General features: G+C 46.8%; 2 protein-coding genes across 31 annotated transcripts in view; one reads left to right on the top strand and one right to left on the bottom strand.

Moving 5' to 3' along the window:
• The window catches only part of LOC138357882 (protein PBMUCL2-like), a 12,564-nt gene extending 10,028 nt beyond the window's left edge, over positions 1 to 2,536 (top strand). Inside the window, exon 2 of the mRNA XM_069315046.1 lies at positions 2,174 to 2,536. Within this exon, the coding sequence (XP_069171147.1) occupies positions 2,174 to 2,536 (363 nt within the window). The remainder of the gene's footprint in view (positions 1 to 2,173) is intronic.
• LOC123746409 (myoferlin) overlaps positions 1 to 25,000 on the bottom strand; it is a 234,415-nt gene that overhangs the window by 192,466 nt on the left and 16,949 nt on the right. The window lies entirely within an intron of this gene.

Below are 25,000 nucleotides of genomic sequence, written 5' to 3'. Positions count from 1 at the left end.
CTCCATACACAGTTTATAATGTAGATATGATAGAGCCCAGTAGGCTCAGGAATCTGTACACCTGTTGATTGACGGTTGAGAGGCGGGGCCACAGAGCCAAAGCTCAACCCCCGCAAGCACAACTAGGTGAGTACACACACACACACACACACACACACACACACACACACACACACACACACACACACACACACACACACAGGAAGCAGCCCACAACAGCTGTCTAACTTACAGGTACCTATTTACTGCTAGGTAACAGGGGGCATCAGAGTGAAAGAAACTCTGCGCATTTTGTTTCTCGCCGGCGCCGGAAATCGAACCCGGGCCAAAGGATTACGTGTATAACGTGCTATCTACACAGCCACCGGCACCCTCGGGGCGCCGGTGGTGTGTGTGTGTGTGTGTGTGTGTGTGTGTGTGTGTGTGTGTGTGTGTGTGTGTGTGTGTGTGTGTGTGTGTGTGTGTGTGTGTGTGTATGTGTGTGTGTGTGTGTGTGTGTATGTGTGTGTGTGTGTGTGTGTGTGTGTGTGTGTGTGTGTGTATGTGTGTGTGTGTGTGTGTGTGTGTGTGTGTGTGTGTATGTGTGTGTGTGTGTGTATGTGTGTGTGTGTGTGTGTGTGTGTGTGTGTGTGTGTGTGTGTGTGTGTGTGTGTGTGTGTGTGTGTGTATGTGTGTGTGTGTGTGTATGTGTGTGTGTGTGTGTGTGTGTGTGTGTGTGTGTATGTGTGTATGTGTGTGTGTGTGTGTGTGTGTGTGTGTGTGTGCGTGTGTGTCCCCACAAGGGCTATGTACCACACCACCATTGGGTTGCCACGTTTCTGGTTAGGTTAAACAGTTGCATTTTCTTACGGAGTGACAAAGTGAGAGACTGGGCAGCACAACGGGTTGTGACCTTACAGCCAGCAGGACCCCAACCAGGACATGTCAACTTTGTGATGTGTGTCTATGTATATATTAACACGTTGTACTGAACGGGGTGAGAATAGCTTGAGCTACCTCATCCCTTTGTGTGTATTTTACCTCAATAAACTTATTTCAATTTCAATGTCAACCCCACGCCGCCACTCCCACACTACCATAAACCATCACCATTATGCTACCAAAAAATTCATCCATAAATTTTCATTATACGACGAAATGTAATTTGTAACATTACCTTTTGTTCATATTGGGTTGGTCGGTAGAGCGACGGTCTCGCTTCATGCAGGTCGGCGTTCAATCCCCGTCCGTCCACAAGTGATTGGGCACTATTCCTTTCCCCCCCCCCCCCCCGTCCCATCCCTAATCCTTATCCTGACCCCTTCCCAGTGCTATATAGCCGTAGTGTCGCGGCTCTTTCTCCTAATAGTTCCCTCTCACTTCCTATTGCATAGGCTTATCAGGGGTCCCCGTAGACTAACAGCCGACGTTCCCCCGATGCACCTCACTACACATGATGACATCCGGACATCACGTGTTTATTGCTATAGTGACTGGAGACATCAGCGGAAGGAATACGAGCCCAAACGTCTCTGTCGTGAACCTGGAATCACTGTGGTTGTGAAGCCACTATAGTGAGCTATAGTGAGTTAGGGGCCTCGTAGCCTGGTGGATAGCGCGCAGGACTCGTAATTCTGTGGCGCGGGTTCGATTCCCGCACGAGGCAGAAACAAATGGGCAAAGTTTCTTTCACCCTGAATGCCCCTGTTACCTAGCAGTAAATAGGTACCTGGGTGTTAGTCAGCTGTCACGGGCTGCTTCCTGGGGGTGGAGGCCTGGTCGAGGACCGGGCCGCGGGGACACTAAAGCCCCGAAATCATCTCAAGATAACCTCAAGATAGCCCCCACTGTGTAAGTTTAGTCACAACACGACCACAAGCAACAACTCTACATGCTTGTGGCCCCTGTTGTAGAAGACCCTTCTTGGCCTCAACGGATGTACCTTAATAATAATAATAAAAATAATAAAAATTAAAAAAATTGGAATTATTATAAGTCAGCAGATTAGGCTTGGATTAGGATTAGGCATCTGTGCCAGATTAGGATTAGGCATCTGTGCCAGATTAGGATTAGGCATCTGTGTCTTGTACAATGTTCAAATAATTTGATAAGAGAATAAAATTATTATTTATTACCAATAAAACCAAGAAAATAAACCAAAGTAAACTGGTAAAAGTAAAGAAAAATAAAATAGAGCGCGCTCAATAAAGTGCTTGAAGGAGGAGACGCCGCCACAGCAGACACCAGCACAGGACCCGAGGCCGCAACAGCAGACACCAGCACAGGACCCGAGGCCGCAACAGCAGACACCAGCACAGGACCCGAGGCCGCCACAGCAGACACCAGCACAGGACCCGAGGCCGCCACAGCAGACACCAGCACAGGACCCGAGGCCGCCACAGCAGACACCAGCACAGGACCCGAGGCCGCCACAGCAGACACCAGCACAGGACCTGAGGCCGCCACAGCAGACACCAGCACAGGACGCGAGGCCGCCACAGCAGACACCAGCGCAGGACGCGAGGCCGCCGCAGCAGACACCAGCACAGGACCCTAGGCCGCCACAGCAGACACCAGCACAGGACCCGAGGCCGCCACAGCAGACACCAGCACAGGACCCGAGGCCGCCACAGCAGACACCAGCACAGGACCTGAGGCCGCCACAGCAGACACCAGCACAGGACGCGAGGCTGCCACAGCAGACACCAGCGCAGGACCCGAGGCCGCCGCAGCAGACACCAACACAGGACCCTAGGCCGCCACAGCAGACACCAGCACAGGACCCGAGGCCGCCACAGCAGACACCAGCACAGGACCCGAGGCCCCCACAGCAGACACCAGCACAGGACCAAGGCCGCCACCACCGCAGGACGGACACAGCCTACCGCCAAAAATACCCGCCAGAGAGCATGCACGCTGCGCATTGCATGACAATTCAATGCAGGCGCAGGCTCTCCAGAGCAACCAGGCAGAGTGCTCTCAGCACGGCCGCCACGCATGACCACCACACACGCCTGGTTGATCATGCAACACCGGCCCACCAACTGCAACACCGGCCCACCAACTGCAACACCTGCCTACCAACTGCAACACCTGCCTACCAACTGCAACACCTGCCCACCAACTGCAACACCTGCCCACCAACTGCAACACCTGCCCACCAACTGCAACACCTGCCCACCAACTGCAACACCTGCCCACCAACTGCAACACCTGCCCACCAACTGCAACACCTGCCACCAACTGCAACACCTGCCCACCAACTGCAACACCTGCCCACCAACTGCAACACCTGCCCACCAACTGCAACACCTGCCCACCAACTGCAACACCTGCCCACCAACTGCAACACCTGCCCACCAACTGCAACACCTGCCCACCAACTGCAACACCTGCCCACCAACTGCAACACCTGCCTACCAACTGCAACACCTGCCTACCAACTGCAACACCTGCCCACCAACTGCAACACCTGCCTACCAACTGCAACACCTGCCCACCAACTGCAACACCTGCCTACCAACTGCAACACCTGCCCACCAACTGCAACACCTGCCCACCAACTGCAACACCTGCCCACCAACTGCAACACCTGCCCACCAACTGCAACACCTGCCTACCAACTGCAACACCTGCCCACCAACTGCAACACCTGCCTACCAACTGCAACACCTGCCCACCAACTGCAACACCTGCCTACCAACTGCAACACCTGCCCACCAACTGCAGGGATACGAACCGCTTGCTTTTTTGCACTTTGGAAGCCTATAGACACACGGGTGAACTTGGGTGCTATCTGGCACCTCCAAGGGCAATCGTCTAGTACACAGTTACATCTATATTTATTGTGTGTGACTGTGATGTTTGTGTGTGTGTGGCTGTGGTGTTTGTGTGTGTGTGGCTGTGATGTTTGTGTGTGTGTGACTGTGATGTTTGTGTGTGTGTGGCTGTGATGTTTGTGTGTGTGTGGCTGTGGTGTTTGTGTGTGTGTGGCTGTGGTGTTTGTGTGTGTGTGGCTGTGATGTTTGTGTGTGTGTGGCTGTGATGTTTGTGTGTGTGTGACTGTGATGTTTGTGTGTGTGTGTGACTGTGATGTTTGTGTGTGTGTGGCTGTGATGTTTGTGTGTGTGTGACTGTGATGTTTGTGTGTGTGTGTGACTGTGATGTTTGTGTGTGTGTGACTGTGATGTTTGTGTGTGTGTGACTGTGATGTTTGTGTGTGTGTGACTGTGATGTTTGTGTGTGTGTGTGTGACTGTGATGTTTGTGTGTGTGTGTGTGACTGTGATGTTTGTGTGTGTGTGTGTGTGACTGTGATGTTTGTGTGTGTGTGACTGTGATGTTTGTGTGTGTGTGACTGTGATGTTTGTGTGTGTGTGACTGTGATGTTTGTGTGTGTGTGTGACTGTGATGTTAGTGTGTGTGTGGCTGTGATGTTTGTGTGTGTGTGTGACTGTGATGTTTGTGTGTGTGTGGCTGTGATGTTTGTGTGTGTGTGGCTGTGATGTTTGTGTGTGTGTGACTGTGATGTTTGTGTGTGTGTGACTGTGATGTTTGTGTGTGTGTGTGACTGTGATGTTTGTGTGTGTGTGGCTGTGATGTTTGTGTGTGTGTGACTGTGGTGTTTGTGTGTGTGTGACTGTGATGTTTGTGTGTGTGTGACTCTGATGTTTGTGTGTGTGTGGCTGTGATGTTTGTGTGTGTGTGTGTGTGTGACTGTGATGTTTGTGTGTGTGTGACTGTGATGTTTGTGTGTGTGTGTGTGGTTGTGATGTTTGTGTGTGTGACTGTGATGTTTGTGTGTGTGTGGTTGTGATGTTTTTGTGTGTGTGACTGTGATGTTTGTGTGTGTGTGACTGTGATGTTTGTGTGTGTGTGACTGTGATGTTTGTGTGTGTGTGGCTGTGATGTTTGTGTGTGTGTGACTGTGGTGTTTGTGTGTGTGTGTGGCTGTGATGTTTGTGTGTGTGTGACTGTGGTGTTTGTGTGTGTGTGTGACTGTGATGTTTGTGTGTGTGTGACAGTGATGTTTGTGTGTGTGTGACAGTGATGTTTGTGTGTGTGTGTGGCTGTGATGTTTGTGTGTGTGTGACTGTGATGTTTGTGTGTGTGTGGTTGTGATGTTTGTGTGTGTGTGTGGTTGTGATGTTTGTGTTTGTGTGTGTGTGTGGCTGTGATGTTTGTGTGTGTGTGACTGTGATGTTTGTGTGTGTGTGACTGTGATGTTTGTGTGTGTGTGGTTGTGATGTTTGTGTGTGTGTGTGGTTGTGATGTTTGTGTGTGTGTGTGTGTGTGGCTGTGATGTTTGTGTGTGTGTGGCTGTGATGTTTGTGTGTGTGTGACTGTGATGTTTGTGTGTGTGTGTGGTTGTGATGTTTGTGTGTGTGTGTGGTTGTGATGTTTGTGTGTGTGTGTGTGTGGCTGTGATGTTTGTGTGTGTGTGTGTGTGGTTGTGATGTTTGTGTGTGTGTGTGTGGCTGTGATGTTTGTGTGTGTGTGTGGCTGTGATGTTTGTGTGTGTGTGTGGCTGTGATGTTTGTGTGTGTGTGTGGTTGTGATGTTTGTGTGTGTGTGTGTGGTTGTGATGTTTGTGTGTGTGTGTGTGGCTGTGATGTTTGTGTGTGTGTGTGGCTGTGATGTTTGTGTGTGTGTGTGGCTGTGATGTTTGTGTGTGTGTGTGGCTGTGATGTTTGTGTGTGTGTGGCTGTGATGTTTGTGTGTGTGTGGTTGTGATGTTTGTGTGTGTGTGTGTGGCTGTGATGTTTGTGTGTGTGTGGTTGTGATGTTTGTGTGTGTGTGTGTGGTTGTGATGTTTGTGTGTGTGTGTGTGGCTGTGATGTTTGTGTGTGTGTGTGGCTGTGATGTTTGTGTGTGTGTGTGGCTGTGATGTTTGTGTGTGTGTGTGGCTGTGATGTTTGTGTGTGTGTGGCTGTGATGTTTGTGTGTGTGTGGTTGTGATGTTTGTGTGTGTGTGTGTGGCTGTGATGTTTGTGTGTGTGTGGTTGTGATGTTTGTGTGTGTGTGTGTGACTGTGATGTTTGTGTGTGTGTGGCTGTGATGTTTGTGTGTGTGTGTGGCTGTGATGTTTGTGTGTGTGTGGTTGTGATGTTTGTGTGTGTGTGTGGCTGTGATGTTTGTGTGTGTGTGTGACTGTGATGTTTGTGTGTGTGTGTGGCTGTGGAGTTTGTGTGTGTGTGTGACTGTGATGTTTGTGTGTGTGTGTGGCTGTGATGTTTGTGTGTGTGTGTGTGGCTGTGATGTTTGTGTGTGTGTGGTTGTGATGTTTGTGTGTGTGTGTGTGGCTGTGATGTTTCTGTGTGTGTGTGTGACTGTGATGTTTGTGTGTGTGTGTGTGGCTGTGATGTTTGTGTGTGTGTGTGGCTGTGATGTTTGTGTGTGTGTGGTTGTGATGTTTGTGTGTGTGTGTGTGGCTGTGATGTTTGTGTGTGTGTGGTTGTGATGTTTGTGTGTGTGTGTGTGGCTGTGATGTTTGTGTGTGTGTGTGACTGTGATGTTTGTGTGTGTGTGTGTGGCTGTGATGTTTGTGTGTGTGTGTGTGGCTGTGATGTTTGTGTGTGTGTGGTTGTGATGTTTGTGTGTGTGTGTGTGGTTGTGATGTTTGTGTGTGTGTGTGTGGCTGTGATGTTTGTGTGTGTGTGGTTGTGATGTTTGTGTGTGTGTGTGTGTGACTGTGATGTTTGTGTGTGTGTGGCTGTGATGTTTGTGTGTGTGTGGTTGTGATGTTTGTGTGTGTGTGTGTGGCTGTGATGTTTGTGTGTGTGTGGTTGTGATGTTTGTGTGTGTGTGTGTGGTTGTGATGTTTGTGTGTGTGTGACTGTGGTGTTTGTGTGTGTGTGTGACTGTGATGTTTGTGTGTGTGTGACAGTGATGTTTGTGTGTGTGTGACAGTGATGTTTGTGTGTGTGTGTGGCTGTGATGTTTGTGTGTGTGTGACTGTGATGTTTGTGTGTGTGTGGCTGTGATGTTTGTGTGTGTGTGGTTGTGATGCTTGTGTGTGTGTGTGTGGCTGTGATGTTTGTGTGTGTGTGGTTGTGATGTTTGTGTGTGTGTGTGTGGTTGTGATGTTTGTGTGTGTGTGACTGTGGTGTTTGTGTGTGTGTGTGGCTGTGATGTTTGTGTGTGTGTGACTGTGGTGTTTGTGTGTGTGTGTGACTGTGATGTTTGTGTGTGTGTGACAGTGATGTTTGTGTGTGTGTGACAGTGATGTTTGTGTGTGTGTGTGGCTGTGATGTTTGTGTGTGTGTGACTGTGATGTTTGTGTGTGTGTGGTTGTGATGTTTGTGTGTGTGTGTGGTTGTGATGTTTGTGTTTGTGTGTGTGTGTGGCTGTGATGTTTGTGTGTGTGTGACTGTGATGTTTGTGTGTGTGTGACTGTGATGTTTGTGTGTGTGTGGTTGTGATGTTTGTGTGTGTGTGTGGTTGTGATGTTTGTGTGTGTGTGTGTGTGTGGCTGTGATGTTTGTGTGTGTGTGGCTGTGATGTTTGTGTGTGTGTGACTGTGATGTTTGTGTGTGTGTGTGGTTGTGATGTTTGTGTGTGTGTGTGGTTGTGATGTTTGTGTGTGTGTGTGTGTGGCTGTGATGTTTGTGTGTGTGTGTGTGTGGTTGTGATGTTTGTGTGTGTGTGTGTGGCTGTGATGTTTGTGTGTGTGTGTGGCTGTGATGTTTGTGTGTGTGTGTGGCTGTGATGTTTGTGTGTGTGTGTGGTTGTGATGTTTGTGTGTGTGTGTGTGGTTGTGATGTTTGTGTGTGTGTGTGTGGCTGTGATGTTTGTGTGTGTGTGTGGCTGTGATGTTTGTGTGTGTGTGTGGCTGTGATGTTTGTGTGTGTGTGTGGCTGTGATGTTTGTGTGTGTGTGGCTGTGATGTTTGTGTGTGTGTGGTTGTGATGTTTGTGTGTGTGTGTGTGGCTGTGATGTTTGTGTGTGTGTGGTTGTGATGTTTGTGTGTGTGTGTGTGGTTGTGATGTTTGTGTGTGTGTGTGTGGCTGTGATGTTTGTGTGTGTGTGTGGCTGTGATGTTTGTGTGTGTGTGTGGCTGTGATGTTTGTGTGTGTGTGTGGCTGTGATGTTTGTGTGTGTGTGGCTGTGATGTTTGTGTGTGTGTGGTTGTGATGTTTGTGTGTGTGTGTGTGGCTGTGATGTTTGTGTGTGTGTGGTTGTGATGTTTGTGTGTGTGTGTGTGACTGTGATGTTTGTGTGTGTGTGGCTGTGATGTTTGTGTGTGTGTGTGGCTGTGATGTTTGTGTGTGTGTGGTTGTGATGTTTGTGTGTGTGTGTGGCTGTGATGTTTGTGTGTGTGTGTGACTGTGATGTTTGTGTGTGTGTGTGGCTGTGGTGTTTGTGTGTGTGTGTGACTGTGATGTTTGTGTGTGTGTGTGGCTGTGATGTTTGTGTGTGTGTGTGTGGCTGTGATGTTTGTGTGTGTGTGGTTGTGATGTTTGTGTGTGTGTGTGTGGCTGTGATGTTTCTGTGTGTGTGTGTGACTGTGATGTTTGTGTGTGTGTGTGTGGCTGTGATGTTTGTGTGTGTGTGTGGCTGTGATGTTTGTGTGTGTGTGGTTGTGATGTTTGTGTGTGTGTGTGTGGCTGTGATGTTTGTGTGTGTGTGGTTGTGATGTTTGTGTGTGTGTGTGTGGCTGTGATGTTTGTGTGTGTGTGTGACTGTGATGTTTGTGTGTGTGTGTGTGGCTGTGATGTTTGTGTGTGTGTGTGTGGCTGTGATGTTTGTGTGTGTGTGGTTGTGATGTTTGTGTGTGTGTGTGTGGTTGTGATGTTTGTGTGTGTGTGTGTGGCTGTGATGTTTGTGTGTGTGTGGTTGTGATGTTTGTGTGTGTGTGTGTGACTGTGATGTTTGTGTGTGTGTGGCTGTGATGTTTGTGTGTGTGTGTGGCTGTGATGTTTGTGTGTGTGTGGTTGTGATGTTTGTGTGTGTGTGTGACTGTGATGTTTGTGTGTGTGTGTGGCTGTGATGTTTGTGTGTGTGTGGTTGTGATGTTTGTGTGTGTGTGTGTGTGGCTGTGATGTTTGTGTGTGTGTGGCTGTGATGTTTATGTGTATGTGGCTGTGATGTTTGTGTGTGTGTGGCTGTGATGTTTGTGTGTGTGTGTGACTGTGATGTTTGTGTGTGTGTGGTTGTGATGTTTGTGTGTGTGTGGCTGTGATGTTTGTGTGTGTGTGTGTGGCTGTGATGTTTGTGTGTATGTGACTGTGATGTTTGTGTGTGTGTGGTTGTGATGTTTGTGTGTGTGTGTATGTGGCTGTGATGTTTGTGTGTGTGGCTGTGATGTTTGTGTGTGTGTGGCTGTGATGTTTGTGTGTGTGGCTGTGATGTTTGTGTGTGTGTGGCTGTGATGTTTGTGTGTGTGTGGCTGTGATGTTTGTGTGTGTGGCTGTGATGCTTGTGTGTGTGTGGCTGTGATGTTTGTGTGTGTGTGGCTGTGATGTTTGTGTGTGTGGCTGTGATGCTTGTGTGTGTGTGGCTGTGATGTTTGTATGTGGCTGTGATGTTTGTGTGTGTGGCTGTGATGTTTGTGTGTGTGTGGCTGTGATGTTTGTGTGTGTGTGTGTGGCTGTGATGTTTGTGTGTGTGTGGCTGTGATGTGTGTGTGTGTGTGACTGTGATGTTTGTGTGTGTGTGACTGTGGTGTTTGTGTGTGTGTGTGACTGTGATGTTTGTGTGTGTGGCTGTGATGTTTGTGTGTGTGTGACTGTGATGTTTGTGTGTGTGGCTGTGATGCTTGTGTGTGTGTGGCTGTGATGTTTGTATGTGGCTGTGATGTTTGTGTGTGTGGCTGTGATGTTTGTGTGTACTCACCTAATTGTACTCACCTAATTGTGCTTGCGGGGGTTGAGCTCTGGCTCTTTGGTCCCGCCTCTCAACCGTCAATCAACTGGTGTACAGATTCCTGAGCCTATTGGGCTCTATCATATCTACATTTGAAACTGTGAATGGAGTCAGCCTCCACCACATCACTTCCTAATGCATTCCATTTGCTAACTACTCTGACACTGAAAAAGTTCTTTCTAACGTCTCTGTGGCTCATTTGGGTACTCAGCTTCCACCTGTGTCCCCTTGTTCGCGTCCCACCAGTGTTGAAAAGTTCGTCCTTGTTTACCCGGTCGATTCCCCTGAGGATTTTGTAGGTTGTGATCATGTCTCCCCTTACTCTTCTGTCTTCCAGTGTCGTGAGGTGCATTTCCCGCAGCCTTTCCTCATAACTCATGCCTCTTAGTTCTGGGACTAGTCTAGTAGCATACCTTTGGACTTTTTCCAGCTTCGTCTTGTGCTTGACAAGGTACGGGCTCCATGCTGGGGCCGCATACTCCAGGATTGGTCTTACATATGTGGTGTACAAGATTCTGAATGATTCCTTACACAGGTTCCTGAACGCCGTTCTGATGTTAGCCAGCCTCGCATATGCCGCAGACGTTATTCTCTTTATGTGGGCTTCAGGAGACAGGTTTGGTGTGATATCAACTCCTAGATCTTTCTCTCTGTCTGTTTCATTAAGTACTTCATCTCCTATTCTGTATCCTGTGCCTGGCCTCCTGTTTCCACTGCCTAGTTTCATTACTTTGCATTTACTCGGGTTGAACTTCAACAGCCATTTGTTGGACCATTCACTCAGTCTATCCAGGTCATCTTGTAGCCTCCTACTATCATCCTCTGTTTCAATCCTCCTCATAATTTTTGCATCGTCGGCAAACATTGAGAGGAACGAATCTATACCCTCTGGGAGATCATTTACATATACCAGAAACAGTATAGGTCCGAGGACTGACCCCTGCGGGACTCCACTTGTGACGTCTCGCCAATCTGAGACTTCACCCCTCACACAGACTCGTTGTCTCCTGTTGCTTAGGTATTCCTCTATCCACCGGAGTACCTTCCCTCTCACTCCAGCCTGCATCTCCAACTTTCGCACTAGCCTCTTGTGTGGCACTGTATCAAAGGCTTTCTGACAATCCAAAAATATGCAGTCTGCCCACCCTTCTCTTTCTTGCCTTATTTTTGTTGCCTGGTCGTAGAATTCAAGTAACCCTGTGAGGCAGGACCTGCCATCCCTGAACCCATGTTGATGCTGTGTTACAAAGTTCCTTCGCTCCAGATGCTCCACTAGTTTTTTTCGCACAATCTTCTCCATCAGCTTGCATGGTATGCAGGTTAGGGACACTGGCCTGTAGTTCAGTGCCTCCTGTCTATCCCCTTTCTTGTATATCGGGACTACGTTAGCTGCTTTCCAAATATCTGGCAGTTCCCCTGTTGCCAGTGATTTGTTATACACTATGGAGAGTGGTAGGCTCAGTTCTCTTGCTCCTTCCTTTAGAACCCAAGGGGAGATTCCATCTGGGCCTATAGCCTTCGTCACGTCCAACTCTAGTAAACACTTCCTTACTTCCCCACTGGTAATCTCAAACTCTTCCAGTGGTTCCTGGTTAGCTATTCCCTCACTTACCTCTGGAATTTCTCCTTGTTCTAAGGTGAAGACCTCCTGGAATTTCTTATTCAATTCCTCACACACTTCCTTGTCATTTGTAGTGAATCCTTCCGCCCCTATCCTTAATCTCATAACCTGTTCCTTTACTGTTGTTTTTCTCCTAATGTGGCTATGCAACAATTTAGGCTGAGTCTTTGCCTTGCTTGCGATGTCATTTTCGTATTGTCTTTCTGCCTCTCTTCTCATCCTGACATATTCATTCCTGGCATTCTGGTATCTTTCTCTGCTCTCCAGTGTCCTGTTATTCCTATAGTTTCTCCATGCCCTTTTACTTTGCTGCTTAGCTAGCCTACATCTTTGATTAAACCATGGGTTTCTCATCTTCATTTCTCTGTTTTCCTTTTGGACTGGGACAAACTTGTTTGCTGCGTCCTTGCACTTCTGCGTGATGTAATCCATCATATCTTGGGCCGTCTTTCCCCTGAGCTCTGTTTCCCATGCTATATCTGTTAGGAATTTTCTTATCCCCTCATAGTTTCCCTTTCGGTATGCTAACCTTTTGGTTTCGGTATCCCTCCTCGAGTTCAATAACCCTTCTTCAATCAAGTACTCAAACACCAGTACACTGTGGTCGCTCATTCCTACTGGGTCCTCAAAACCGATTTCTCTTATGTCGGAGTCGTTCAGAGTGAAGACTAGGTCGAGTCTCGCTGGTTCGTCATTGCCTCTCATCCTTGTGGGTTCTCCGACATGCTGCGTTAAAAAGTTGCTTGTCACCACCTCCAATAGTTTGGCTCTCCACGTATCCTCGCCTCCATGCGGTTCCTTGTTCTCCCAGTCAATCTTTCCGTGATTGAAGTCGCCCATGATGAGCAGGTGGGATCTATTTCTACAGGCAGCAGAGGCTGCCCTCTCAATTATAGTGTTAACTGCCTTGTTGTTGTTTTCATACTCTTGACTGGGTCTCCTGTCATTTGGTGGAGGGTTGTATATTACTGCTACTACTATTCTTGGTCCTCCCATTGTTATGGTGCCTGCTATGTAGTCTCTGAACTCCTCACAGCCCGGGATGGCCATCTCCTTAAAACTCCATTCCCTTCTCATGAGTAGGGCCACTCCGCCTCCTCCTCTACCTTCCCTCTCTTTCCTTATTACTGTATACTCCTGGGGAGTATACAGTAATACAGTATCCTGTGTGTGTGTGTGGCTGTGATGTTTGTGTGTGTGTGGCTGTGATGTTTGTGTGTGTGTGACTGTGATGTTTGTGTGTGTGGCTGTGATGTTTGTGTGTGTGGCTGTGATGTTTGTGTGTGTGTGGCTGTGATGTTTGTGTGTGTGTGACTGTGATGTTTGTGTGTATGTGGCTGTGATGTTTGTGTGTGTGGCTGTGATGCTTGTGTGTGTGTGGCTGTGATGTTTGTGTGTGTGTGACTGTGATGTTTGTGTGTGTGTGACTGTGATGTTTGTGTGTGTGGCTGTGATGTTTGTGTGTGTGGCTGTGATGTTTGTGTGTGTGTGGCTGTGATGTTTGTGTGTGTGTGACTGTGATGTTTGTGTGTATGTGGCTGTGATGTTTGTGTGTGTGGCTGTGATGCTTGTGTGTGTGTGGCTGTGATGTTTGTGTGTGTGTGACTGTGATGTTTGTGTGTGTGTGTGACTGTGATGTTTGTGTGTGTGGCTGTGATGTTTGTGTGTGTGTGACTGTGATGTTTGTGTGTGTGTGTGACTGTGATGTTTGTGTGTGTGGCTGTGATGTTTGTGTGTGTGTGACTGTGATGTTTGTGTGTGTGTGTGTGTGTGTGGCTGTGATGTTTGTGTGTGTGGCTGTGATGTTTGTGTGTGTGGCTGTGATGTTTGTGTTTGTGTGTGGCTGTGATGTTTGTATGTGGCTGTGATGTTTGTGTGTGTGGCTGTGATGTTTGTGTGTGTGGCTGTGATGTTTGTGTGTGTGTGTGGCTGTGATGTTTGTGTGTGTGTGACTGTGATGTTTGTGTGTGTGGCTGTGATGTTTGTGTGTGTGGCTGTGATGTTTGTGTGTGTGTGGCTGTGATGTTTGTGTGTGTGTGGCTGTGATGTTTGTATGTGGCTGTGATGTTTGTGTGTGTGTGGCTGTGATGTTTGTGTGTGTGTGGCTGTGATGTTTGTGTGTGTGTGTGTGGCTGTGATGTTTGTGTGTGTGTGGCTGTGATGTTTGTGTGTGTGTGGCTGTGATGTTTGTGTGTGTGTGTGTGGCTGTGATGTTTGTGTGTGTGGCTGTGATGTTTGTGTGTGTGGCTGTGATGTTTGTGTGTGTGTGGCTGTGATGTTTGTGTGTGTGTGGCTGTGATGTTTGTATGTGGCTGTGATGTTTGTGTGTGTGGCTGTGATGTTTGTGTGTGTGTGGCTGTGATGTTTGTGTGTGTGTGGCTGTGATGTTTGTGTGTGTGGCTGTGATGTTTGTGTGTGTGTGGCTGTGATGTGTGTGTGTGTGGCTGTGATGTTTGTGTGTGTGTGGCTGTGATGTGTGTGTGTGTGGCTGTGATGTTTGTGTGTGTGGCTGTGATGTTTGTGTGTGTGTGACTGTGATGTTTGTGTGTGTGTGTGTGTGTGTGGCTGTGATGTTTGTGTGTGTGGCTGTGATGTTTGTGTGTGTGGCTGTGATGTTTGTGTGTGTGACTGTGATGTTTGTGTGTGTGTGACTGTGATGTTTGTGTGTGTGTGACTGTGGTGTTTGTGTGTGTGTGGCTGTGATGTTTGTGTGTGTGTGGCTGTGATGTTTGTGTGTGTGTGGCTGTGATGTTTGTGTGTGTGGCTGTGATGTTTGTGTGTGTGTGGCTGTGATGTTTGTGTGTGTGGCTGTGATGTTTGTGTGTGTGGCTGTGATGTTTGTGTGTTTGTGGCTGTGATGTTTGTGTGTGTGGCTGTGATGTTTGTGTGTGTGTGGCTGTGATGTTTGTGTGTGTGGCTGTGATGTTTGTGTGTGTGGCTGTGATGTTTGTGTGTGTTGCTGTGATGTTTGTGTGTGTGTGTGTGTGATGTTTGTGTGTGTGGCTGTGATGTTTGTGTGTGTGTGGCTGTGATGTTTGTGTGTGTGTGGCTGTGATGTTTGTGTGTGTGGCTGTGATGTTTGTGTGTGTGTGGCTGTGATGTTTGTGATGTTTGTGTGTGTGTGGCTGTGATGTTTGTGTGTGTGGCTGTGATGTTTGTGTGTGTGGCTGTGATGTTTGTGTGTGTGGCTGTGATGTTTGGATGAACCACAAGTGAGGGCTCCAGGGGGTAGAACCACAAGTGAGGGCCCCCAGGGGGTAGAACCTCAAGTGAGACCCCCAGGGGGTAGAACCACAAGTGAGGGCCCCCAGGGGGTAGAACCACAAGTGTGGCCCCCAGGGGGTAGAACCACAAGTGTGGCCCCCAGGGGGGTAGAACCACAAGTGGGGCCCCCAGGGGGTAGAACCACAAGTAAGGGCCCCCAGGGGGTAGAACCACAAGTGTGGCCCCCAGGGGGTAGAACCACAAGTGTGGCCCCCAGGGGGGTAGAACCACAAGTGAGACCCCCAGGGGGTAGAACCACAAGTGTGGCCCCCAGGGGGTAGAACCACAAGTGAGACCCCCAGGGGGTAGAACCACAAGTAAGGGCCCCCAGGGGGTAGAACCACAAGTGTGGCCCCCAGGGGGTAGAACCACAAGTGGGGCCCCCAGGGGATTGAACCACAAGTGGGGCCCCCAGGGGGTAGAACCACAAGTGGGGCCCCCAGGGGGTAGAACCAGTAACGACAGAAGCCACAGATTACTAGACAGGAAACACCTCATCTCGCAGGTGCAAACAATCGGTGATAATGAACTAAAAAAAGTAATAAAAACTTGTAATTATGAAAAGAAAGATCAATTATTCATATACAATACCAACCACCGCCATAGATACACGTTTTGTATAGAACGTGTATAGTTCTATTGACGATATAGTTCTATATTCTAACTCCTGTATAGAACGAGTATAGACCAGGTATTGACACTGTATAGTGAGTGAGCACTCGATATACAGGTGCTCGTTGGTGAGTGCTCAACAACGCCTCGTTAACGAATGCTCGTTAACACAGTGTTAACTAGCATTACAGAGCTGCTACAGTTACACAGTGAATGAACATATTCCACCACCTTAAGGGGCTCGGAGTATTTTCACAGTGGTAACCACTATACATAATATACATCAATTTACGCCTCTCCTGCATACACACAGTGAATAATCACATGTATAGGATCACGTTGAATGGTCGGAGGAGGTAGTGACTCTCTTCAAAACTTTGTCACAGGCGGCCATGGAATGAATAACCCAGCAGGCGTTGCCCCTCTGGCTCGCCACACGGGGGCGCAATTATTCAATACAAAATCAAGATCGAGTTACTGAAAAAAAAAACTGACTTAGCCCCTGAAAAAACACTTCATGTGTTGTTATGTTACGTTGTGTTTACACTCTGTAGAAATATAAACATTTACATTCATTTCCTGTTCCTGGTGCCCAAGCACTTGGGCTGGACGGTAGAGCGACGGTCTCGCTTCCTGCAGGTTGGCGTTCAATCCCCCGATCGTTCACAAGTGGTTGGGCACTATTCCTTCCCTCCGTCCCATCCCAAATCCTTATCCTGACCCCTTTCCAGTGATATATAGTCGTAATGACTTGGCGCTTTCTCCTACTTCCCCTTTCTTCTTCCTGGTGAGCCAGTTGTCTGGTGGGGGCAGTAACTGCCCAAGTGTGTGTGTGTGTGTGTGTGTGTGTGTGTGTGTGTGTGTGTGTGTGTGTGTGTGTGTGTGTGTGTGTGTGTGTGTGTGTGTGTGTGTGTGTGTGTGGGGTGAGTCAGTGACGATAAGGAAGTTGGGGAAGGCTTGCCAGAATGCTTGCCACAGTGGCACTGTGCCATGTGAGTGGCACTGTGCCATGGGAGGTACTGTGCCATATGACTGGCACTGTATCATGGGCGGTAATGTACCATATGTACATGTAGTATTGTAACATGTGATTGGCACTGCCAATCATTTATAAATTCTGGGAACCACGAGAAACTAGCCAAGTGTGAAGCAGAACAGGATAGGGGCATGTGGTATGACACATTCACGAGTCACGAGCATGTTGGAGATATTCAGTTTAGCGTAAGAGTAGTTAGTAAATGTGTGAGAGAGAGAGAGAGAGAGAGAGAGAGAGAGAGAGAGAGAGAGAGAGAGAGAGAGAGAGAGAGAGAGAGAGAGAGAGAGAGAGAGAGAGAGAGAGAGAGAGAGAGAGAGAGAGAGAGAGAGAGAGAGAGAGAGAGAGAGAGAGAGAGAGAGAGAGAGAGAGAGAGAGAGAGAGAGAGAGAGAGAGAGAGAGAGAGGGAGAGAGAGAGAGAGAGAGAGAGAGAGAGACATACACACACTTCCTAACAGATGTTAGGAAGTTTTCTTTTAGCGGGAGAGTAGTGGAAAAATGGAATGCACTTGGGGAACAGGTTGTGGAAGCAAACTCTATTCATAATTTTAAAACTAGATATGATAGGGAAATGGGACCGGAGTCATTGTTGTAAACAACCGATGGCTAGAAATGCAGGATCCAAGAGTCAATGCTCGATCCTGCAGGCACAAATAGGTGAGTACACGGCCTCGCGGCTGAGTGGAGAACGCTCTGGGATCGCAGTCGTAAGAGCTCGGGTTCGATCCCGCGGCGGAGACGGAAACAAATAAGCAGAGTTTCTTTCATCCTAGTGCGCCTGTTCACCTAGCAGTAAATAGGTACCGGGGAGTTAGACAGCTGCTTCCTGGTAATATGTGTGTGTGTGTGTGTGTGTGTGTGTGTGTGTGTTTACTAGTTGTGTTTACTAGTTGTGTTTTTGCGGGGGTTGAGCTTTGCTCTTTCGGCCCGCCTCTCAACTGTCAATCAACTGTTTACTAACTAACTACTAACTACTTTTTTTTTTTCCCCCACACCACACACACACACACACCCCAGGAAGCAGCCCGTGACAGCTGACTAACTCCCAGGTACCTATTTACTGCTAGGTAACAGGGGCACTTAGGGTGAAAGAAACTTTGCCCATTTGTTTCTGCCTCGTGTGTGTGTGTGTGTGTGTGTGTGTGTGTGTGTGTGTGTGTGTGTGTGTGTGTGTGTGTGTGTGTGTGTGTGTGTGTGTGTGTGTGTGTGTGTTAAAGTGAAATACATGTAGCGGAAAAAATAGAGGAAAAATGGATTGGTTAGAAAGGCGGGGTCCAAGAGCTAATAGCTCGAGTCTGCAAATACAAATAGTAAATACACACACACACACACAAGTGGAATGTGTGTACTCACTTAATTGTACTCACCTAATTGTGCTTGCGGGGGTTGAGCTCTGGCTCTTTGGTCCCGCCTCTCAACCGTCAATCAACTGGTGTACAGATTCCTGAGCCTACTGGGCTCTATCATATCTACATTTGAAACTGTGTATGGAGTCAGCCTCCGCCACATCACTTCCATTCCATTTACTAACTACTCTGACACTAAAAAAGTTCTTTCTAATGTCTATGACGCTCATTTGGGTACTCAGCTTCCACCTGTGTCCCCTTGTTCGCGTCCCACCAGTGTTGAATAGTTCATCCTTGTTTACCCGGTCGATTCCCCTGAGGATTTTGTAGGTTGTGATCATGTCCCCCCTTACTCTTCTGTCTTCCAGTGTCGTAAGGTGCATTTCCCGCAGCCTTTCCTCATAACTCATGCCTCTTAGTTCTGGGACTAGTCTAGTGGCATACCTTTGGACTTTTTCCAGCTTTGTCTTGTGCTTGACAAGGTACGGGCTCCATGCTGGGGCCGCATACTCCAGGATTGGTCTTACATATGTTGTGTACAAGATTCTGAATTATTCCTTACACAGGTTCCTGAACGCCGTTCTGATGTTAGCCAGCCTCGCATATGCCGCAGACGTTATTCTCTTTATGTGGGCTTCAGGAGACAGGTTTGGTGGGATATCAACTCCTAGATCTTTCTCTCTGTCTGTTTCATTAAGTACTTCATCTCCTATTCTGTATCCTGTGTCTAGCCTCCTGTTTCCACTGCCTACTTTCATTACTTTGCATTTACTCGGGTTGAACTTCAGCAGCCATTTGTTGGACCATTCACTCAGTCTATCCAGGTCATCTTGTAGCCTCCTACTATCATCCTCTGTTTCAATCCTCCTCATAATTTTTGCATCGTCGGCAAACATTGAGAGGAACGAATCTATACCCTCTGGGAGATCATTTACATATACCAGAAACAGTATAGGTCCAAGGACTGACCCCTGCGGGACTCCACTTGTAACGTCTCGCAAATCTGAGACCTCACCCCTCACACAGACTCGTTGTCTCCTGTTGCTTAGGTACTACTCTATCCACCGGAGTACCTTCCCTTTCACTCCAGCCTGCGTCTCCAACTTTCGCACTAGCCTCTTGTGTGGCACTGTATCAAAGGCTTTCTGACAATCCAAAAATATGCAGTCTGCCCACCCTTCTCTTTCTTGCCTTATTTTTGTTGCCTGGTCGTAGAATTCAAGTAACCCTGTGAGGCAGGACCTGCCATCCCTGAAACCATGTTGATGTGTTACAAAGTTCCTTCGCTCCAGATGCTCCACTAGCTTTTTTCGCACAATCTTCTCCATCAGCTATAGGAATAACAGGACATCACCAGTGTCCTGTTATTCCTATAGTTTCTCCATGCCCTTTTACTTTGCTTCTTAGCTAGCCCACATCTCTGATTAAACCATGGGTTTCTCATTTTCATTTCTCTGTTTTCCTTTTGGACTGGGACAAACTTGTTTGCTGCGTCCTTGCACTTCTGCGTGATGTAATCCATCATATCTCGGGCCGTCTTTCCCCTGAGCTCTGTTTCCCATGCTATATCTGTTAGGAATTGTGTGTGTGTGTGTGTGTGTGTGTGTGTGTGTGTGTGTGTGTGTGTGTGTGTGTGTGTGTGTGTGTGTGTGTGTGTGTGTGTGTGTGTGTGTGGAGTACTGTGGTGGAGGCTGATTCCATACCCAGTTTCAAATTTAGATATGATAGACAAAAAAATGGCTCAGGAATCGTACACCAGTTGATTGACAGTCAAGAGGCGGGACCAGAGAGCCGAAGCTCAACTAGGCGAGTACAAGCAGCCCTGACAACAGCCAGCTCGCCAAAGGAACTGACAGAATACAAAAGAGGGTGCCAAGCCTCTCCATACATATATGCAACATGAAAATAATCAAGAAATTACTCTCAAGATAGGCTGCCCCATAAGAGACTACTGGTCTCTTAAGAGTTGTTGAAGCAGCAGGAGTGACAGGTACTCCTCCTGGGGCAGGCCAGCCTCCTAAAATGAAAGTACTTAGAGTAACGATGTGGTCCATAGTTCAATTCAGACTACGGGCTCACCATAGACCGTGCTACTTGAAACTTTATGTTCCAGGTAGCGAATCTTAAACAATAATAATATAGTTCAAATGTGGACGTGAGGGACCCATAGACAGTTAACTCCTGAGTTACTGAATTTGAACAAACTTGAAATGTTTTTCTATGTATGTTGAATGAAATGAAACCTACCCTACCCTAACCATCCTAGGTCTAATACACGCTATATGAGGTCTAATACATTACATATATGTACTATATAAGCCTAGGAATATATAACTTATAAAATTAATAGCTCCCAAATTCTACTTTGTGTGTGTATCACGTCAATATATATATATATATATATATATATATATATATATATATATATATATATATATATATATATATATATATATATATATATATATATATATCCAAAAACATCTTAGGGTACTGTAAACTCTTCCCCATAAATATACCATTTATTGGGAAGATGGTACATGGATGGATGGATGAATGATAAATGGTATAAATAAATGTACCATTTATTAGGCATCTTAGTACCCTAAGATGTTTTTGGATTGTTCGTTTGGGAAAGCTAAACGTACGTTTTATAATAATGTTTCCAAAGCGAAACCAGAAAATAGAAACTCATTGGTGGTACCTTATGCGATGGGATTTGAGAAACTTTCCCCAGTTTTTAAGAACCTTAATATCAATTTGGTGTTCACTAATAATACGATCAAGTCTAATTTAATAAAAAACTCCCCTGGTACAGCAGGTTGTGTGTATTCGATTCCCTGCAATGATTGTGAGTCTGTGTACCTTGGACAAACAGGAAAGTCCTTACAATTACGTATGTCCCAACATGCTTATAGTGTAAGAACTGCCCAAACGTCTGATGCTTTGTATCTACATACAAGTTTGTGTGATCACACTATTAATTGGGATGGGGCGAAAAGCATTGCCAATTGCAATGGTTTTGTGGAACGGAATTTAATTGAGTCTGCGCTAATTAGTCAATGTCCAAATCTTCTCAATGTTAGTACTGGTGTGTACAAACTTGACATTGTTTTAAGTTACAATATTACACAACAGTTTAAGAAAAAACTCTGAAAGGGAGGCTTACAATGTCTCATTACAATTTTATATTCATTTATTGTGTGTTTATGAGGCTTTTCTTTAATCTTTCATCCTTATTATCTGACCGCTTAATCCTCTTTGACCAATCTAAGATAAGCTATTCCTGTTTCTGGTAATTCTTTCCCTAGAGATGGGTTGGTCAGGTTCCAGGTGCTGGCCTGTATCCTCTCTCTCTAGTCAGTCTGGTGTTGACAAAGGCTTTAACAGGCCGAAACGTTCATCTCTCTTCCCCATTTCTTTGTGGTTTTTCTGCATATATATATATATATATATATATATATATATATATATATATATATATATATATATATATATATATATATATATATATATATATATTGTACCTAGTAGCCAGAACGTCGTACTCGGCTTACTATGCAAGGCCCGATTTGCCTAATAAGCCAAGTTTTCCTGAATTAATATATTTTCTCTAATTTTTTTCTTAAGAAATGATAAAGCTACCCATTTCATTATGTATAAGGTCAATTTTTTTTATTGGAGTTAAAATTAACGTACATATATGACCTAACCTAACCAACCCTACCTAACCTAACCTAACCTATCTTTATAGGTTAGGTTAGGTAGCAGAAAAAGTTAGGTTAGGTTAGGTAGGTTAGATAGTCGAAATACAATTAATTCATGAAAACTTGGCTTATTAGGCAAATCGGGCCTTACATAGCAGGCCGAGTACGACGTTCTGGCTACTAGGTACGACATATATATATATATATATATATATATATATATATATATATATATATATATATATATATATATATATATATATATATATATATATATATATATGTCGTACCTAGTAGCCAGAACACACTTCTGAGCCTACTATGCAAGGCCCGATTTGCCTAATAAGCCAAGTTTTCATGAATTAATTGTTTTTCGACAACCTAACCTACCTAACCTAACCTAACCTAACTTTTTATGCTACCTAACCTAACCTAACCTATAAAGATAGGTTAGGTTAGGTTAGGTAGGGTTGGTTAGGTTCGGTCATATATCTACGTTAATTTTAACTCCAATAATAAAAAATTTACCTCATACATGATGAAATGGGTAGCTTTATCATTTCATAAGAAAAAAATTAGAGAAAATATATTAATTCAGGAATACTTGGCTTATTAGGCAAATCGGGCCTTGCATAATAGGCTGAAAAGTGCGTTCTGGCTACTAGGTACGACATATATATATATATATATATATATATATATATATATATATATATATATATATATATATATATATATATATATATATATATATATATATATATATAATATAATATTATACTCGATCGTCAGGAGGATGGGTTGCATGTGGATAAGGGAGTACTTAAGCAACAGATAACAGCAAGTTACTGTGAGGGGTGAGGTCTTAAGAGTGGCGAGGCCTCACCAGCGGAGTCCCACAGGGTTCTGCACTCTGACCCATCCTGTTTCTGATATACGTAAACGATCTGCCAGAGGGTATTCGTGCCTTTCAAAGTTTGATGATGACGCAAAAATCATGAAAACTATTAAGTCAAAGGAAGACAGCAAGAGACGACAAAATGGCCTGGACGAAAAGAAGGAAAGGTCAAACAAATGATACCAGATGATAGCATAAGCTGTGTAGACAAATATGTATAATGATATCATAAACAGCGTAGACGAATATGTTGTGTTATATATGGCCACACTTAGCCAGTAACCGGGTTCTTTGTTTCTAACAATGTATATTGGGCCATACTGCCCAATATAGTCGATATTGTCGATCCCGATCCCTTAGTCGATCCCGCCCCGAGTCATTGGTAAGTTATCAACAACCGGCAGTAACTGACTGTGATAATAAATCGTGAAAGGTAAAAGCGGGTAAACAATACTAACCAGAACCTCCACCAAGTGTACTTCTTAAATATATATACTGTACATTCATATGTACATCACTATGCCAGTGTCACTTTCGCATAGGACACTAAATACAGTAAATTCTGCAATCTTCTTTTCCCGGCGAGTCCACTTTATCTTCTATTATACACCAATCAAGGTTCTCTTCCCGAGTCTGCCTTCTATGGTCCTCACGCCGGCCAGTTCGCCCTGCTCAGTAAAACATGGGCCAGTCCTACTCGGTATCGTCACGGTGTCTAAAACTTCACTTCTGGTCTCCTGCCACACGCTGGCAGAAGTCTCCCGCCACACGCTGGCAGAAGTCTCCCGCCACACGCTGGCAGAAGTCTCCCGCCACACGCTGGCAGAAGTCTCCAGCCACACGCTGGCAGAAGTCTCCCGCCACACGCTGGCAGAAGTCTCCCGCCACACGCTGGCAGAAGTTTCCCGCCACACGCTGGCAGAAGTCTCCCGCCACACGCTGGCAGAAGTCTCCCGCCACACGCTGGCAGAAGTCTCCAGCCACACGCTGGCAGAAGTCTCCAGCCACACGCTGGCAGAAGTCTCCAGCCACACGCTGGCAGAAGTCTCCCGCCACACGCTGGCAGAAGTCTCCAGCCACACGCTGGTAGAAGTCTCCAGCCACACGCTGGCAGAAGTCTCCCGCCACACGCTGGCAGAAGTCTCCCGCCACACGCTGGCAGAAGTCTCCCGCCACACGCTGGCAGAAGTCTCCCGCCACACGCTGGCAGAAGTCTCCCGCCACACGCTGGCAGAAGTCTCCCGCCACACGCTGGCAAGGCTCCATTTGTGCTTCTCTGCCCCAGAGGACGAAGCTACACTCTCATCCGACGAGGCAGAGGACTCGGTAGGACTCCCAACATCACCAACAGTGCAACCGACACACCAAGCGCTACCGTCTCCACTCACACCAGAAGTGGCACTCGATCACGGCTGTGTAGAACTCGCTAGAACACCAGAAGAACACGGCTTCATCTCCACCGCCATGGGGGACCTGTGTTACTTGGGAAAACAGGAAGACCCCGACCCGAGCAGCAGAGTGACGATTACGTCGACACATCCGACGGCCCAAACCCCGACCAGCAATGGAGGGTTCGGGCAAGACATCAACTAGCCAAGAACAGCAAATTAACGAAGATAAAATAGCCATCATCACCCTTACCCACTCCAACAGTCCGTAGAACCAGAACTCACTGAAGGCAGTCGCCTTCTTCCCACTCTTTAGGGGGAATGGGGACCTAATTATTGTCCGTTTTGATTTTATTCTTTTCTTGGACGTCATATCCGCTACCATGAAGACCGGCGCAGAAGACAGCAGACTTCAGCACCACCGAGGAAAGAAGACTCCAGCTTTATAGAAAAAAGAATACTCCACCACTCAAGAGGACAGCAGTCCTCGCCTCGTCGCCCCGACACGAGACCCCCGTTTAGCCGGCCCGGTGATGCATGAGCGCCTCAGCTACGCCACACAGCTGGGGTTAGCCCTGGCTCTGTCTCTCCGACTTCTATGTTTCCTCACCGCTATTGTTTTTGTATATAAAGAAGAGTTCTTATATTCTTGTACAGCCACTAGTACGCGTACCGTTTCGGGCAAGTCCTTAATTCTATGTTCCCCGGAATACGACCCGCCAAATCGTTTATCAACCAGGTACCCATTTGACTGTTGGGTAAACAGAGGCTACAGTTAAGGATTGACGCTCGGTAAATCCTCCCCGGCCAGGATACGAACTCAGGACAAAGCGCACTCGAAACGCCAGGCGAGTGTCTTAACTTCAAGACCATGGGGACTGTTATTCTTCAGCTATACCCACTTCCCCGCTCACCCGATGAGTATCTTGTCATATATTTGATTCATTCACCATACCACACTCCTCGGCGGCCCATCACACCCCCTCCCCCACCTCGGGGGCGGATAGCACCGCTCCTGTGCCAGGTAAGTCCACTACAGGCTCACCATAGCCCGTGCTACTTGGAACTTGTTCCAAGTAGCTGAATCTATAACCATCACCTCGGCGGCCGAGTCATCCCCTACACCCCTCCCGCTACCCATACAAGGCGGAGGACGCCACTGACAACACGACAGGTCTTTCGTTCTAATCACCATACCAGACTTATTGATCATTCACGCCGCTTTCCATAGACTATCTGAAGGGTTACCATAGTTTGCCATGCCACAGGATGGCTAGTCATAGCAGGGT

The sequence above is a fragment of the Procambarus clarkii genome, chromosome 80, assembly GCF_040958095.1.
Source record: "Procambarus clarkii isolate CNS0578487 chromosome 80, FALCON_Pclarkii_2.0, whole genome shotgun sequence".
Lineage (NCBI taxonomy): Eukaryota > Metazoa > Arthropoda > Malacostraca > Decapoda > Cambaridae > Procambarus > Procambarus clarkii.
Note: the sequence above shows the minus strand (reverse complement) of the source record. Positions and strands in the feature narration are given on the sequence as shown.